An 18,247-nucleotide genomic window follows, 5' to 3' on the forward strand; every position below is an offset into this window, starting at 1 on the left:
CACTGCATCTCTGCATCTCTAGACTCGTCACTACAGACACCCTGGTTCAAATCCAGCTGTATCACAAACGGCCGTGATTGGGAGACCCATGGGGCAACAAACAATTGGTCCTACCGTCGTCCGAGTTTGGCCGGTGTACGTTGTTGTAAATAATATTTAATTCTTAACTGACTTCCCGAGTTAAATGAAACGACATCACGTCGGCTCTATTCGTGGAGTTTCTATCCGCAACGTCTGGCTACTGAACGTGGCCCTGGTAACGCCAATTTTATCTGAAGTGAGAGATATTTTCTACACCAATGAGTTTAGCATATGACGTTCATCGTAGCTTCCTAATGATTGTTAGGGGTTCACATGAACCTTGCCTTCAGGAGAACATAACTCTGCTATATAAGCCTACATATAGTACACACTGCCTTAATGCTCTGTCAACAATATTACATGCTTGGGGGGGGCCCCCCCCCCCCCCCCCAAACCATGATGTCCTACTTTTCATGGCTATAACTGCAAAGTTATAATTTAATATTCAATATATTCTGTTATGTATGTCGTTTTTCCAATTAAATAGCAGACTATTAAAGACTTTTCACAGCTCAACATATACTATTTGTGTAACACTTTATAATTACTTTCATGAATAAGCATGAATAAACTAGGCTATAGACTATTAATACATAAGTAAATCATTATTTGTAAACATGTAGGCCAATTAACGTTTATAAGCATGTATAGGCCTAAGTATTAGCCTGTAAGAATTAGAATTCATCATAAGTATTGTAACATATATATATGGGATATGGGATATATATATATATATATATATATATATATATATATATATATATATATATACAAAAATAATTAATAAACATTTCTAAGCATTTATAATGGCATTTTCAGGAAAGTTTTTTTAAGTGGTACCTGCTAGGATATGTTGTAATTGCAGGTGTCTGTGAGCTACTAAAATACCCAATTGAAATAATGTAGCCTAATGTGACTATTTACATTTGTAAAAACACTCAAATTTCGGCCTATTTTGAATGTATTTTGTATGAGGTATTATGTTGGAATTGGGGTTTAATAACTAAATGTATTATTTGTTTAGCACTGCAGATGAAATTGATCTGTTTCGGCTACTCTTTGGTCCAATATTGTTATAGGCCTAGATTTATTAATTAATCAATAAAAGTGTTACATGCCTTGTTGGAGCCTGGTCTCATCAGCACAGCCGTATAAAGGCTCAGTGGGCCGAGTTTTGATAGTCACAAATTAGATTCGTGTATTTTTCCCATTGAGGTCAGACTCCACCCTTCCTCTCCAGTCCATTTCAGAGGCTTTCAGAGGGATCATAGATTTTCTAAACTGTCTGCTTTAGGCTACAAGGTTTTTGTGGCTGCTGCTGCAGCTGCCATGGTAGCAGGGGGAGGAACAACCCTTTGAGGGAACAGCCAGCTCGGCGAGTCAGTCACATTCCTGGCCGGGATTCAATGACTGAACCAGACACAAACAAACAGAGAGAGAGAGAGAGAGAGAGAGAGAGAGAGAGAGAGAGAGAGAGAGAGAGAGAGAGAGATAGTACAGCTAACTCACTTCACACATTCGCTTAGAGCAAGAGAGCGAGAGCGCCAGACTGCGCAGACTGGGCATATTTGAGGATCACATCGTGCGGACTAGACTGCAGTGGAGAAGAGAAAATGTGTTTCCCTTTTAGGCTCTTTTTGTGTGTGGTCCGAAGGATTTCCCTTACGTATCTGTGAACTGGAAAATTTGTTTCAGGGAATTAGAACTCAATAGTGTCTTATCCTCCTTTTTAAATGGATACCGCCCCGGTGGTAACCTTCTCTAGTGACATGGAAATGCGCCGCGGTGGATTTACTGAGTCCTTAGCTGGATTTTGAAGACAACTGATTAAAATAGATCGCCTACATTTGAACTCACTTCATTATATAGTGTTGAAAACATGGAGGCCCCTTCAAGCTTTCAGCCTCATCCAGGACTTCAGCAAACTCTGAAGCAGTTTCATTTGAGTTCTATGAGCTCTCTTGGTGGACCGGCGGCGTTCTCCGCTCGGTGGCACCAGGAAATTCTGTTCAACAAAGATGGAAAAACAGCTGAACTGATGCTGGCCATGCCTGTCCAGACACCACCGGTTATGTCGGGGCCGTTATTCATTCCATCCGACCACACCACCGAAAGGTCCGAAACTGTCCTGGAGCGTGAGCCAATTTCGTGTTTCGTGGTAGGCGGCGAAAAACGTCTGTGTCTGCCGCAGATTCTCAACAGTGTCCTGCGTGATTTCTCGCTTCAGCAGATCAACTCCGTGTGCGACGACCTGCACATCTACTGCTCCCGGTGCACCGCGGACCAGCTGGAGATCCTCAAAGTAGTGGGTATCCTACCCTTCTCTGCCCCATCATGCGGACTGATCACCCAGACGGATGCTGAGCGCCTCTGCAATGCCCTCGTTTACAGTGGTTCCTACCTTCCTCACTGCAACAAGGAGCTGTCTGGCTCCATGGAGTTGGAGAGGACGGAAAAAAGTTTCAAAATATACCACGAATGTTTTGGTAGGTGTAAAGGGTTATTTGTCCCAGAACTGTATACCAGTCCCAATGCCGCCTGTATCCAATGCATGGACTGCAGACTCATGTACCCCACTCACAAGTTTGTGGTCCATAGTCACAAAAGACTAGAGAACCGGACAGTTCACTGGGGGTTCGACTCAGCTAACTGGCGGGCCTATGTTCTCCTGGACCCGGACTATACAGTGAAAGAAGAGAAGGCTCTCCTGGAGCAGCATCTCAAAGTAATCAAAGGCAAATTTGACTTCGTAAACAAGCTGGCAAACAAATCATGCAGGGTAAGTCTGATCAAGTTTATTCCAATGTGTGTAAAGTGCCTAAACGTCTTTGATGACTGACATTTAATTGGATTGTAATAACTTGTTTTATTATTCATTCAGTATTGGCAGTGATTCCATGATTTAAATAATGGCCCTATTCTATTGGACACCCCCTGTTCTCTCTCTCTCACACACCCACACACACATTAACACACACACACACGCATATATATTCAGTACCAAAAGTTTGGACACATCTACTCATTCAAGGGGTTTTATTTATTTTTACTATTTTCTACAATGTACACTAATAGTGAAGACATCAAAACTATGAAATAACAAATCAAATCAAATGTTATTTGTCACATACACATGGTTAGCAGATGTTAATGCGAGTGTAGCGAAATGCCCACATATGGGAATCAAAATATATTTTATATTTGAGATTCTTCAAAGTAGCCACCGTTTGACAGCTTTTCACACTCTTGGCATTCTCTCAACTAGCATCACCTGGAAGACTTTTCCAACAGTCTGAAGGAGTTCCCACATATGCTGAGCACTTGTTGGCTGCTTTTTCTTCACTCTGCGGTCCAACTCATCCCAAACCATATCAATTGGGTTGAAGTTGGGTTATTATGGAGGCCAGGTCATCTGATGCAGCACTCCATCACTTTCCTTCTTGATCAAATAGTCCTTACACAGCCTCGAGGTGTGCTGGGTCATTGTCCTGTTGAAAGACAACTGATAGTCCCACTAAACTCAAACCAGATGGGATGGTGTATCGCTGCAGAATGCTGTGGTAGACATGCTGATTAAGTGTGCCTTGAATAAATCACAGACTGTTTCACCAGCAAAGCACCCCTACACCATCACACCTCCTTCTTCATGTTTCCCGGTGTGAACCACACATGCAGAGATCACGCGTTCACCTACTCTTCGTCTCACAAAGACACGGCGGTTGGAACCGAAAATCTTAATTTGGACTCATCAGACCAAAGGGCAGATTTCCACCGGTCTAATGTCCATTGTTCATGTTTCTTGGCCCAATCAAGTCTTCTTCTTATTGGTGTCCTTTAGTAGTGATTTCTTTGCAGCCATTCGACCATGAGGTCTGATTCATGCAGCTTCCTGAACAGTTGATGTTGAGATGTGTCTGTTACTTGAACTCTGTGAAGCATTTATTTGGGCTGCAATTTCCGAGGCTGGTAACTACTGAACTTATCCTCTGCAGCAGAGGTAGCTCTGGGTCTTCCTTTCCTGTGGCGGTCCTCGTGAGAGCCGGTTTCATCATAGCGCTTGATGGTTTTTGTGACTGCACTTTTAGTTCTTGACATTTTCCAGATTGACTGACCTTCATGTCTTAATTTAATGATGGACTGTCATTTCTCTTTGCTTATTTGAGCTGTTCATGCCATAATATGAACTTTTGACCAAATAGGGCTATCTTCTTCTGTATATACCACCCCTACTTTGTACTGATTGGCTCAAACGCATTAAGAAGGAAAGAAATTCCACAAATGAACTTTTAACAAGGCACACCTGTTGATTGAAATGCATTCCAGACTACCTCATGAAGCTGGTTGAGAGAATGCCAAGAGTGTGCAAAGCTGTCATCAAGGCAAAGGGTGGTTACTTTGAAGAATCTAATCTCAAATATAAAATATATTTTGATTTGTTGAACACCTTTTTGGCTACTACATGATTCCATGTGTTATTTCATAGTTTTGATGTCTTCACTATTAGTCTACATTGTAGAAAATAGTAAAAAATAAATAAAATCCCTTGAATGAGTAGGTGTGTCCAAACTTTTGACTGCTACTATATATACACACACATTATTTATTTCCTTTTTTCCCTGGCTGATCTTTTGCACATGCACGTACATTGGTTTAAATTCACATTTAAAAGATTTGTTTTAAAATTGAACATCAAAATCAACAGAATCTCAAACTATCCAACCCTTGAGTGGCCCTCCCCCCCGAGGGTAACTCAAGGGCATCTGCATATGACAAATTATATATTATATACAATTATATATTTTATTAGTCCAAGAGGGGAGGGGGGGCTGGGGAAATCATTTTTGGGGTTTGGTAATTAGAGTTTAATGAGCTTTGGGTTATCAAGATGTCTGTGAGAAAGGGCTGTGTTGAACAGGATAGTGTGTGTGTGTATGTCAGAGGAGACTGGTGGGTGGAGATATAGCAGGACGGCCTCTTCATAATGACTGGTATAGAGGGAATGGAATGATATCAAATGGGACAACCATGTGTTTGATACCTTTCCATTCATGCTGTGCCACCAAGCCGCCTGTGGTGTGTGTGCACATTGACGGATGTGGTGGTGGAAGGTTTTCAGGTTGACCACTTGCCTGTTTGGCCTCTGCCTGGCTCCAAGCGAGAGTCACAGACGTTTGGAGCGGACTAAGGACGGGGCGACATGGTGGCTGTTTCCCTCAGCTCACAGCAGCTGTTGAGTGGGACTCTGCTAATGACTGGCCCCTATGTATCTCCATGGTGTAACAACTCCACTCTGAACAGGAGACACAGGGCCATTTCTCGTAAATCCCCCTCCCAGTGACTTTCAATTTCACTATCAGTGCTACTCACGAAATTGTGGCATTTTTATTGTGCAGTTATAAATGGAGGTCTTTCTCGACCAAGAGAGTCTTGGTTGAATATTGATGCGGTTCCATTGTGATGGTGGATGTTCAGACGAGGTATCTCAGAGACCGTTTGCAATCCATTATTTAATGATTAGCTACAAAGAGATGTAAGGACCTTTTGTTGTTGAGAAAAACAGAGATCCACTGTACTTGTCCCTTCTGTTATGGCTCCGATCAAAAAAATCCTGAATTAGTTCCTAGCAAACTACATTGCATTGCAGATTCCATGCATACATTGTCCTCTATTTTTTAAATTCTACACAAATTCTTAATTTCTAAGTTGCTTTGTAAAATGGCACCAAATCTCACAGCAAATGCCCATTCAATAATAAGTGAACATAATCTGTGTCATTTTCGATTTAAGAAATGGACAAAGGAAACTAGACTACGGAGTCGCGGACCTAAAGAAAAACTGTTGGAGGAAAAATCTCCACCACCTGTGGCTTGTAGCTGGTCTCCCAACTGTAGCCATCATGTCATGATATATGTTCAGCGTGCTTCATATTTTACAAAACTGTGAGGTCTCTGCTGACAGCCTTCGAGTGTCTGATGAAATATATGCCGACTGAGCTGAGGCAGGCAGCATCAGGGGGAGTGGTCTCTGTGTGTGTGTTTGCCTGCCATGGTTCACTGTCAGGAGTGTCCCAGTTAGCAGACAGTCAGGCCTGGTCCTTAGGGAGCAGCACACCAGTGCTCCCATACATCACTCTGACAGGGGAAGCTGGTGAGAGGCCAGACAGCCTCCAGCCTTGGCTCGCTTACCCATGAAACAAGAACTCAATATTATTGCCCCGCCTCAGACCAACACTGATGTCGGGGTGTTTTATCAATCAGTCCAGGATCCACTGTCTGTCTGGGCCTTCAGTTACACTACTGTACATGTAGTTCTGTAAACTAGACTCAGTTGAGAAACACCTTTTTGCTATTTTGGAGTAATCTCTTTGAATAAAAATAAAGTATAGTGATATAATAGATCATTAATTAATCAAATGATTTAATTCAAGTACTGTGGAAAGTTGAACAGGGTTTCCACATCGCTAAAGACGGCATTATATTTAGTTGAATATCATTGTTCGGGTACAAAGCAGACAGGGATCAGAGGGGGTTGACACCAGAGGACCGTTGTGTCTGTTTTGAATCAAATCCTGCATTTGGTCATTAAGCCGTTGCCTAGCGTACATATGGGGGCAGATTGGAAGAGAAGAGGCTGTAGGCTCTGATTGAGGAGATGCGGGCCCAGTGGGGCAGGGCCTTGACATGTGTTGTCAAAGGGCCGTGACACCTGACCTCTATCCACAGAGAGTGACCCCACCCACCCCCACTGTATTCACAGCATTCAATCAGATGCCCTTGTGTCCAGTCCACTGGCCAGATGGCTGTCTGATAAAGGACCGAGAGACACAGCAAATGTTTAAATACAAATAACAAACGTTATTCCCAACGACACTACCAACCACGCAAATAAAACAAAAACATAGTCTACCAGTCTCCATCATACAGGAAATAAGTCATGAGAGTTAGTACACCAGCATACAATATAAACCTATATGATACACCAAATAATAAGAGTTAGTACTCCAGCATACAATATAAACCTATATGATACACCAAATAATAAGAGTTAGTACACCAGCATACAATATAAACCTATATGAAACACCAAATAGTAAGAGTTAGTACTCCAGAATACAATATAAACCTATATGATACACCAAATAATAAGAGTTAGTACTCCAGAATACAATATAAACCTATATGATACACCAAATAATAAGAGTTAGTACACCAGCATACAATATAAACCTATATGATACACCAAATAATAAGAGTTAGTACTCCAGAATACAATATAAACCTATATGATACACCAAATAATAAGAGTTAGTACTCCAGAATACAATATAAACCTATATGATACACCAAATAATAAGAGTTAGTACACCAGAAAACAATATAAACCTATATGATACACCAAATAATAAGAGTTAGTACTCCAGAATACAATATAAACCTATATGATACACCAAATAATAAGAGTTAGTACTCCAGAATACAATATAAACCTATATGATACACCAAATAATAAGAGTTAGTACACCAGCATACAATATAAACCTATATGATACACCAAATAATAAGAGTTAGTACTCCAGAATACAATATAAACCTATATGATACACCAAATAATAAGAGTTAGTACACCAGAAAACAATATAAACCTATATGATACACCAAATAATAAGAGTTAGTACTCCAGAATACAATATAAACCTATATGATACACCAAATAATAAGAGTTAGTACTCCAGAATACAATATAAACCTATATGATACACCAAATAATAAGAGTTAGTACACCAGAAAACAATATAAACCTATATGATACACCAAATAATAAGAGTTAGTACTCCAGAATACAATATAAACCTATATGATACACCAAATAATAAGTGTTAGTACTCCAGAATACAATATAAACCTATATGATACACCAAATAATAAGAGTTAGTACACCAGAATACAATAAAAACCTATATGATACACCAAATAATGAATTAGTACACCAGCATACAATATAAACCTATATGATACACCAAATAATGAATTAGTACACCAGCATACAATATAAACCTATATGATACACCAAATAATGAATTAGTACACCAGCATACAATATAAACCTATTTGATACACCAAATAATAAGAGTTAGTACTCCAGAATACAATATAAACCTATTTGATACACCAAATAATAAGAGTTAGTACTCCAGAATACAATATAAACCTATATGATACACCAAATATTATCAGTATACAAAATAGAATTCCGCCTGTTCTTCTATTTGGTAAGAAAAGTACATACAAAAAAATGTTTTTTTCCCTATCATTTCCCAATATTTCTCAGTATACGTTTAAGAGGTAAGGGCAACAGCATTAATCTCGTGACTGCGTGGAGAGAAGAAGCGGACTCTGGAGACCCATGTAGTCCTTACTTAATCAAATGAAGCCTCTTCATGCGAGGCCAATTTATGAAATTTCTCACCCCATTGTTCTGCTCACTCCATCAAATTCGCCTCAAACCTGGGACCAAAACAATCAACTGAGTAGTCTCTGGGTGGTGAGGAATGGTGTGTGTTGTACCTGTGTGCTTTTGTACGGGTGTGTGCAACTCAGGGCTAGCGAGACAGTTGTGTCTGTTTCTTGATTTGTGTATGAGCGTGTCTTTGTTCACTAGGGAAGTGCATTTCTCCTTCCAAGCGCGATTCGATACGCATCTCGACACATGGGACTCCAATACGATACAGGAACGATGCTTTTAGTTTGAAACGATTCGAATCGATGCGCTAACAATTGTTGCATGACCCCATTCTAAATGAATATCTGATACTGATGGAGCTCAGTAGCTGGATCTGTCTGAGCTGACTTCTCTGAGCCGAGTGGGCCTGTGTACAGTGTGTGTGTGTGTGTGTGTGTGTGTGTGTGTGTGTGTGTGTGTGTGTGTGTGTGTGTGTGTGTGTGTGTGTGTGTGTGTGTGTGTGTGTGTGTGTGTGTGTGTGTGTGTGTGTGTGTGTGTGTGTGTGTGTGTGTGTGTGTGAGTGAGTGAGCGAGTGATGTAGTGTGTGGGCTGAGCCATAGGGAGACGATTTACCATTTACCACTAACAGCTTAGGGGGTTCAATTTATGTTTTTGTGCCGTGACGTCTTATCTGAAATCCTCATCACCCGCCGATTAACTTGTCATATAGCAGATTAAAATGTTTTGAGCTAGTAATACGTCAATATTTAGTTATCAGAAATGAGCTATGACATACAAAAGCCGATTAATTTAACACCGTTTTGGATTTCACCCGTCTCAAAAGCAAATGGTTTTGACCATTTGTGAACTTTATGGAGAGTTGCTCTCTTCTCCCGTTCCAACCTGTGAGGCTGGCAAGAATGATTGCTGTCCTTGTTATGAAATTACACCTTTACCCTGTTCATGTGAAAATGGCCAGATGTACTGACTGTTTAAAGCAGAACTACCCAAAGGTGAACCTGGCAATCCAAAAGCCCCATTCAGCAGATAGATCAGCAAGATGTGAGTTGTGTCCATTCTGGTAGCCGACAAAACTCTGCCGTTAAAACTACATTTTCTACAGTGCATTTGATAACAATGACCCAGCAAGTTAAATTGGTTGTTCCTCAGTTAATAAAGCCTATGATTTAAGATTGCGACGTGCATTTTACAAACATTTGGATGCTGAAGGTGCCGCGCAGATATAGCCCAACAATATTAGAACAGGGAAATGGTAGGCCTATCTATCGTTGGCACAAGCAGTTGCGTTCTGCCGTTCTGTGCACACAATTATCTGACTTTGAGATCAACGTCATACGCTGTTACATGCATAAAAGCTCAATAGGAGGCTGAAAGAGAGGGCGCGTCAATTCAGTCACAACAGAAAGAGGAATAAAGCAGAAAATAAAATATGAGTACAAAACTTTAGTGAACGGGCGATTTGGATCGGTTTGGGCTCCCGCACACCAATGCACTCTCATCTTAAACATTTGAACAGGGGACCGGTGTGTGCAGTAAGTGCGTGTAAGTTGGCATGTAATTATGCCTGGATCAGCTGGACTGGAAGTTTAAAATGAGCTCACTGACTGCTCATTTCCATTCCCATCTGTTTGCTGACCTCTGGGAAGCCCTGAGGGCACACATGGTGCATCCCCCCGGCCCCTGGCCCGGCCCCTGGCCCGGCCCCTGGCCCGGCCCCTGGTCAGCCCCGTCTGACCACCACTGACCCAACACAACTCCTCACTGACCATCTCCAACCCCTGCCTCCAGTCCAACCTAAACCATAGCCTAGTCCCTAACCAGACAGATAATGCAGTAGATAACACATCCAGTCCAGAGTGTTGGTAGAATTAATTGTTTGGAACTCTGTTCATTTGGCTCTTTTCTAAATCCTTTTGAAAACATGGCCCACTGACCACCAGCTCCCCAGAGAAGTGCATCATGCCATCTCTTCTGTGATTGAAGGCGAGTGGGGGTCAGTGTGTCAGAAAGAAGGTGTGAGGAGCTCACAGGGGTCTTGCCCTCCATTCTCCAGGGGCTGACCCCATGTTAAAAGGGCGTCAGCTGGAGTTCTGTGATGGGCGCTAAAGACCTGCCCCCTCCTTTGTTCCAGAGCCCTGCCATTCAGAGTCTGTGAAGTGCAGCTATTCCTCTTTGTTAATGCCTTGTTTATTTGAGTGGTGCGTGGGTAAAAGGTTGGGGACAGACAGGTAGAGTGGGACCCTCACCTCCCTTTAAAAGGAGCCTTCTCGTGCCCTGAGGTTATCCACAAGCGTGTTTCTCTGCCTCACGCTCTTGCGAGCAGGGGAATGCGGTGCGATATCTCACTCATAATGTCAGAGAACCGGGGTTACGCAAGTAACTTTTAATCGTTACGTTCGAATAGCAAACAAAAACCCATAACAAAGTGAGGGGATGTCCAATACAAGGCTTGCACAATCTCAGCTTAATAAGATATGTCCCAAAAACAGTACTCAAGAGGTAAACTCCTCTGTAGGTGAAGGCCCTTCTAGCACCATCTAAAAAATTGGACGAGAGAAACCCTCACTCGGGAGTACCAGCTTGCCGTCTAGGGCTCTGACTGGTCTCTAGGTCAATGGAGAGAGTTCTCCTTAACAGAGCCAAGTGGCCTCCCGGGTGGCGCAGTGGTTAAGGGCGCTGTACTGCAGCGCCAGCTGTGCCATCAGAGACTCTGGGTTTGCGCCCAGGCTCTGTCGTAACCGGCCACGACCGGGAGGTCCGTGGGGCGACGCACAATTGGCCTAGCGTCGTCTGGGTTAGGGAGGGCTTGGTCGGTAGGGATGTCCTTGTCTCATTGCGCACCAGCGACTCTTGTGGCGGGACGGGTGCAGTGCACGCTAGCCAAGGTTGCCAGGTACACAGTGTTTCCTCCGGCACATTGGTGCGGCTGGCTTCCGGGTTGGATGTGCGCAGTGTTAAGAAGCAGTGCGGCTGGTTGGGTTGTGTATCGGAGGATGCATGACTTTCAACCTTTGTCTCTCCCGAGCAATGAGACAAGATAGTAGCTACTACAACAATTGGATACCATGAAATTGGGGAGAAAAAGGGGTAAAAATTAATTTATAAAATAAAAAACAGAGCCAAGTGGTATTTTCCATTTACATAAAAAGGTGTTCCAGGTAGAACTCTTTTGGGTTCCATGTAGAACCATCTTTGCAAGCGCCTTTTGTTCCCCAATGAATGTAGAGAGGAAAAACGCCCCTCGGAATCCTATAAAGGGCTATGAGGTGAGCAGTGAGCTCTGGAAACATGTCCTCCCTTGGAACAGGAGAGCAGAATATTTAGGGATCCCTACCTTGATGTACAGATTAGCAGCGCCCTCTGGTGGGAAAACTGGAGCGGCACATACCGGAACTGGCTTGACTGTGATAGCTCGCGTCATAGCAATCAGAGGCAAAAGGCCATAGGCACGGGAAAAAAGGGGAACAGTGGATGGCGAAAGACAGATTGCCGTCCTGCTCCGTGTGTCAGTGAGACCGGATGGACGGCTGACATGCTGACTTCTACCCCTGGCTGAAAACCTGAGAAGACCCCGGGGGGGGGGGGGGGGCCTGAGCGAGGGAGGCACACGGGGGGAACAAACTCGGGCGGGGAACTAAAAGTGAGTCTCCTCCATTTTCTCAAGTGAGAATGGTCACAAAAGTAAGCTACTGCACAGAGAATAGGATTTTGTCTTAACGCAGGCCTGCCTTCCGACTTCTGCGAAACTGTAGAAACTGTTCAATCCAAAGACAGAGGGGTAGGGCGGAGAGCCGTAGGCCCTGCACACTATCATCTTCAGCTGCCAGGTCTGCGCCCTAGACAAGCTGACCCTTCTTACCTCCCTTAGGAGGGTTAGCGGGGAGGATCCTTGCTGCCGCTGCAGCATAAGACTGCTTCTCTACAAGTTTGCTTTGGTTCAGGAGCCTGAGTTTCGGCAGACTGCTGCGCTGCTGGGGACCTCTGTCCCCCAAGGCCAGCTTGTTGCCCCTTCCCAGCTGTAAGACTGGGGCGAGATGCAGGAACCAACATTGGGGCATCAAGGAGGTCCACTTGTTATTTGTCTGTTAAGCTGGATAAGCTCAGCCAAAGTACCCCTTCTCTCACCACTGCAAGGCTCATAGTACTACCACAGCCTTGAATGGCACTACGAAAGGCATGGAGGTTCGGGTCTGTCATCATACAGATCTCCTCCCAAGCATCTGGGTCTAGGGTGTCCGATTCCAGTTACTTCCACACTTCCTCCAGTAACTGAACCTGATACGCCAACATTAAAGAGGTCACATTGAGAGCTCTAATTGCTTGGGCTGAGGTAAAGCCCCCTGCCTTCACATGGAGTGAGGTGCTGGTTTTGTTAGTAACACGGGGAAAGGGGCTGAGGTGGTAAGCCAGTGACGGCTCCACCGTGGGAGGGTTGCCAAACCCAGATTCTTCCATATTGTCCAGGCTCGGGGTACCCCTTGCAAGAATCTTGCTAGTGCGGGGGTTTTCCCATGAGCTCTTAGCTTCCCTGGGGCAAGCTGGTACTGCGGGGAGCAGTTCCCTTATGGGAGTCTCTTCCCATCGTATAGGTGCCTTAACAGGAGTAGGGGCTCTCATTGCTGAGTCTGGCCACAGCCCGCTTGCAGACATGAAGGAGCACAAATTTGCTGGAGGAGGCGCACATCCACTGCTCTCAGGGCCGTTAGGTCTGCTGGCTTGGGAGGGTGGGAGAACGGGGTCATCAGTGCAGGAGATGCGGGCTATCTCACCTTCCCCTGATACTGCGTCGTCAGACAATGAGGCGAGGGAGTTGAGGCTTTCCATGACCTCGCCCCAACTGGGCTCGGTTGCAGAGAGCTGAGCCTCAGCTGTTGCTGTTGGCTCGAAGGCAAGAGGGGCTATTGAGATAAAAGCATTAAGCCTCCTCTCTTCAGACCTGCCCTCATCAACAGTCTGCACCGGACTCAGGCACATTCCTTACACAAGAAATTGATGCATAGAGGGGACCGAGCAACACCTGTGTTGTAAGAACAACTTGTAGATGGCGCAAGCTCGCTAGTACCTTGTGGCTGGTGGCTAGCAAATCGGAGCTTGTGTAAATGGCGTACTAAGCTAGCTAGTTAGAAGCCTTGCGGCTAACAGCTAGCCATAATGAGCACCATATAACATTATAGCCGCGAGGCTAGTGGGGGGTTAGCTAGCTCAGTGCTAACTGAAGGAAACCACGTGGGGGCAAAGTTAGCCTTCAGATAGAGTGCTCCCGTGACCGACGGCGTCGTGAAGGCTGGGATGGTCGGTCTAGTTAACACAACAGGAGAATGTAGGTTAAGCTAGATGAGAGACAGGAGCTATCAATGCTACCATGCTAATGAGGTTAGCTTGCCTCTCAGCGAGCTAGCCAAGTTAGCCTTGCCAATTTGGCTAACTGAGTCTCAATAGCTAGCCATGACGCTAGCTACCAACGGAGAGTGATAAGTAGAAAGGAGTTTCTACACAACACAAAAGCCTTCCGGTTAGTACTCAACCTCTTGACAGGGTTAGAAGACCTGCGATATCCTTATCGGTTCACCTGTGAGCAGTTAAGCAGGAAAACAGGTATCCAGAAGATCTGAGGAGAAGAGAAGAGCAAAATAACCAGAGGGCGGGAGAGTGCTCCTTTGAAGGTAGGTGAGGGGCTCACCTCATTCGCCACCCTACCTGTCTCGCCAACAGACGCTTTTAATAGGTACTTCCTAGAGTAGGTTGAACCCCACATGTGAGATAGAGCTTTGCTGTGTCCGTCTGTGCCAATGGCACCCTGTTCCATGTTGGGCAGCCAGTCGCCACGGACTGGTCAGTCTACTGCAAAAGCATGCACACTAACCTGAAACTATAGCAACAAGCAGAGCATTATTCCCATTTTTCATAGACTATGAAAAATAGATGAGATAGGGGTGTCAGTGTCAGTTCTCTTAAGGCGGCGTGCTAGTCAGTCAGAGAAGAAGGAGGTTAGGGAGGAGGAGAAGGAATGGTGTATGTGTAGAGGAGGAGTAGATTATGTAGTCATCCTGAGAACAGATGCCTGGATGGTGTTTGGGGAAACTGTCCTGTTCCACTTCCCTCTGTCTGACCCTGATACACTCACATGTTCTGTAAGAGTTACTGCTGCTGACTCTTATCTGTGAATTTAGCTTATCTGCTTGTTAGAGAACAGGAATTAAAAATATAAGAATGTGTCTTACGGACTGGCTTGCTGCCCGGCGACACACACAGGCTTAGTCGTAATTAGGATGATTCAAAGTGATTCAAGTTTCTACATTTTTTTTTGAAGCCACAGACAGCAGTGTCTATTTTCCGCTTATTATATCCATCTGGGTTTGCCTGTGTTTGAACTGGGCTGCAGTGCTAGTCTGTGTTTTGGATCTGTCGGACCACGTTGGTGCTGTGCCCGTGTATCTCCAGTCAGAACGGAGCAAAGCCAGGGCCTGCCGGTGCCGTATGACAAATCAGCGTTCTGCTCTCGCCTACATTCCACCCACCAACCACCTCCAAAGCCATCAGGAGGATTAGCTCGCGCGGCTAAACCAAACAGACTGCTCAATGTTCTGACAGCATTTGTTCCAAATCTTGTACACGCCTCTGGTTTGATGGATAATAGCTCACGAATCATGCATTCATTCCAGCTGTAGCTGGTGTCAATTGTAGGCTACGCTACGGCAATTGGATTCTGAAAGGAAAAGTAGTGAGTGTTTTAATGATTTACCACTGCACTCCAGGATATACATAATTTATTCTGAGATTAATTGGCACAGATTAACGTTGAACTCACTGTGGGGTTCAGTACCGCATTCAAGCAGACCGTGACGGACAGGAAAGCATCTGTTAGCAGCCAACGTTATAGCAGAAACCACTAAGTTAGAAAGCCTGGTTTGCCTAAAATGTTGTTTTATAACTGTGTGCAGCATTCAGTTCTCACAGCACACACACACACACAGTCAGTGAGGACACGCACGCACGCACACACACAGTCAGTGAGGACACACACACACACACACACACGCACACACACACACACACACACACACACACACACACACACACACACACACACACACACACACACACACACACACACACACACACACACACACACACACACACACACAGGCTGGAGTCTCCTCCATACAGTAGGCCTGTGATTGGAGGGCCGATGTGGTTGCTAAGCAGAGCTGCTCTTCCTGTGCTAAATAAGAACTTCATACTCTCTCTCTGGCTGGTGGGCTGAGAAGAGTGTGCCAGAGCTGAGCAGCAGAGCACAGCACACACAGTCAGACAAGCAGGCAGGCAGACCTCCCCACATAGACTTACTCACAGCAGAGCAGAGAGACTGTAGGCTACCCTCCTCCACCCTGCACCACAGAGACATCTTCCTATTCCATATAGAATACACACATCCTCCTCCTACAACACATACAGTGGACCTCCTCCCACCTTCTCCTTCTCGCTACAGCACAGAACTCCCCCTCCTCCGTACAGCTCCTCTTCTACCGTATAGAACATAGAAAGCACCTTCTCTACACTAGCCCACAAAGCTTTTCCCAATTCTCTCAGTCTGGACTACACAGGCCGGTGAGTAGTGATTGTTTCACTTAGGAGGGATGAGAGCCCACCACCATCCATTTTGCAGTCGTCCTGTCTTTCCCTCTGCAAATGAAGAGAAAGGGTGACAGTGATGTCAGGATGACCCAGTACACAGCCTCCATCTCCCCGCTAGCTGAATGAAGGAGTGGGATACTCATTTCCACTCTCTTTCTACTCTGTTATACCCTATCAGGACAGGCTACCATCTTGTGTAGGGGCTCTGCCTTGACGACATTTGATATCTTACAGTGTGATGTCTTTGCACATCCACCCCGCCTGCGAATTAATAAAGAACCAGTCCTATTAACCACCTCTCGACATGGCACGACAAGGCAATCTAGTATCTCCCCTGTGCTACTGGTGTCTGGGCCTCAGCGTTGGGATCTGCAGAGCGGCTATTGTCTATGGTCAGTTACAGTGTCAAGGCAGTGCAGTGCTGGCAGGCTCCCCATATCAAATGAATCCTGCACAGCTGTCTCTATTCTACTGGTCTGTACTAGTCTGAGTTAGACTCGTTTATTCGGTATTACAGGCCCTCTGGGTCCGCCATGGCCACCCCTGTTACTGTGTCCTTTACCCTTAAAGCGTCTGCCCAGTCAGACCTTTCTCGCTCTTTTGTTCCTACTGTTTCTCACAGGAAGTGCCCTCATTCAAAAGCCATGATGTGTCGTTGCAGACATGCCATTTCCGATTACTCACCGGAACAGGGCCCTGTCTCTCTCCTTTAATCCCCCCACACACTTCCTCGTTCCCTCGCTGGCATGGCGGCGCTTGCATTTAGAGAGACAGGCACACAGATGGGGGATGCTATAGGCTCAGAGAGAGAGAGAGAGAGCTTCCTCCCTCTGCAGGGGCCTGAGATGAGGCGGTGACCCTACCAGGGTGGGGCCCTTAGCTGGCGTTGACGGGTGTCTGGCTGGCTTTATTTCAAGCGGGTCACCGGGCCTGGCCAGGCACGGCAGAGAGACACAGACTGGCTCAGCCTGAAACAGAGCTTGGGTGCAGGCTTGCCCTTTATCCCATAACGAGGAACATATTATAAGCCCAGTGTGGAGTCTCTTATAAGCCCAGTGTCTTAAGGCAGGGAATGGGACGGTATCAGGGGAGAGGTTAGCTTACACATCATCTTAAAAGTCTCCAAGCTGCTTTTCAGATGATCATCATATAAACTGGGTAATCCCCTCTCCTTTTGGCACCAACCGCTTCATCTGCTGCATAGTTGAGGAGAAGAGACAAACGTATCCAGCTGCTATTGAAGGCGCAGTGACAGGACCTTTCTGGATGTAATGTGCCATTTGGCGATGGGGAAGATGAAGGAAGGTCTCCTGAGAGGGACAAAGGGAATAAGGAGATGGAATAGGGATTAAGAGAGAGGTTACCTTTCTGTTGTGGAACCTTCTGATTTGACGAATAAAGGTTGGGGGAATTGTTAATACAATGCTATAACAGTTACAGTAGTGAAATTGCCCCTTGACAGAGACAACAATGGAGTAGGTCAGTCTGTGTCCAAAATGGAATGTATGAATTATTCCATGGCTATGACAGGGCCTTGTTGGGGCCCGTCTCCACAAAGACTCCCATCTCTGCATGGCCATATTTAATTCAGGCCTTTCAGCTGCTTAACTGTACAGGCTGTTGATCGAATGAGTCTCTCCAAAGGGATTAGTCACCCTATCGTCAACCCAGTTCCCTAATTTCTCTTCCTTTGTTGTGGTTCAGGCTGCACTAAATGGGATAAAGGACCTTGGCCGGACACAGTGGGAGGAAGTGGCTTTTGTGTGTCTGGCAGGTGCAGTGGAGTGTGGATGGAGTGACGGTGGGGTTTTTGGTTGTGTGTGTGTGTGTGTGTCTTTGTTTGTGTGTCTGTGAGTAAGTGTGTGTATGTGAGTGAGTGTGTGTGTTTATCTGTGTGAGTAAGAGTGTGTATGTGAGTGAGTGTGTGTGTGTGTGTGTGTGTGTGTGTGTGTGTGTGTGTGTGTGTGTGTGTGTGTGTGTGTGTGTGTGTGTGTGTGTGTGTGTGTGTGTGTGTGTGTGTGTGTGTGTGTGTGTGTGTGTGTGTGTGTGTGTGTGTGTGTGAGTGTTTTTA

The 18,247-nt window shown here is 45.2% G+C and overlaps 1 protein-coding gene across 1 annotated transcript in view; it reads left to right on the top strand.

Moving 5' to 3' along the window:
- Positions 1–1,476: 1,476 nt before the first annotated feature.
- The window catches only part of skib (v-ski avian sarcoma viral oncogene homolog b), a 39,238-nt gene continuing 22,467 nt past the window's right edge, over positions 1,477–18,247 (top strand). The window contains exon 1 of the mRNA XM_064969001.1: positions 1,477–2,860. Within this exon, the coding sequence (XP_064825073.1) occupies positions 1,961–2,860 (900 nt within the window). The 5' untranslated portion in view covers positions 1,477–1,960. The remainder of the gene's footprint in view (positions 2,861–18,247) is intronic.

This window comes from Oncorhynchus masou, chromosome 6 (genome assembly GCF_036934945.1).
Source record: "Oncorhynchus masou masou isolate Uvic2021 chromosome 6, UVic_Omas_1.1, whole genome shotgun sequence".
Lineage (NCBI taxonomy): Eukaryota > Metazoa > Chordata > Actinopteri > Salmoniformes > Salmonidae > Oncorhynchus > Oncorhynchus masou.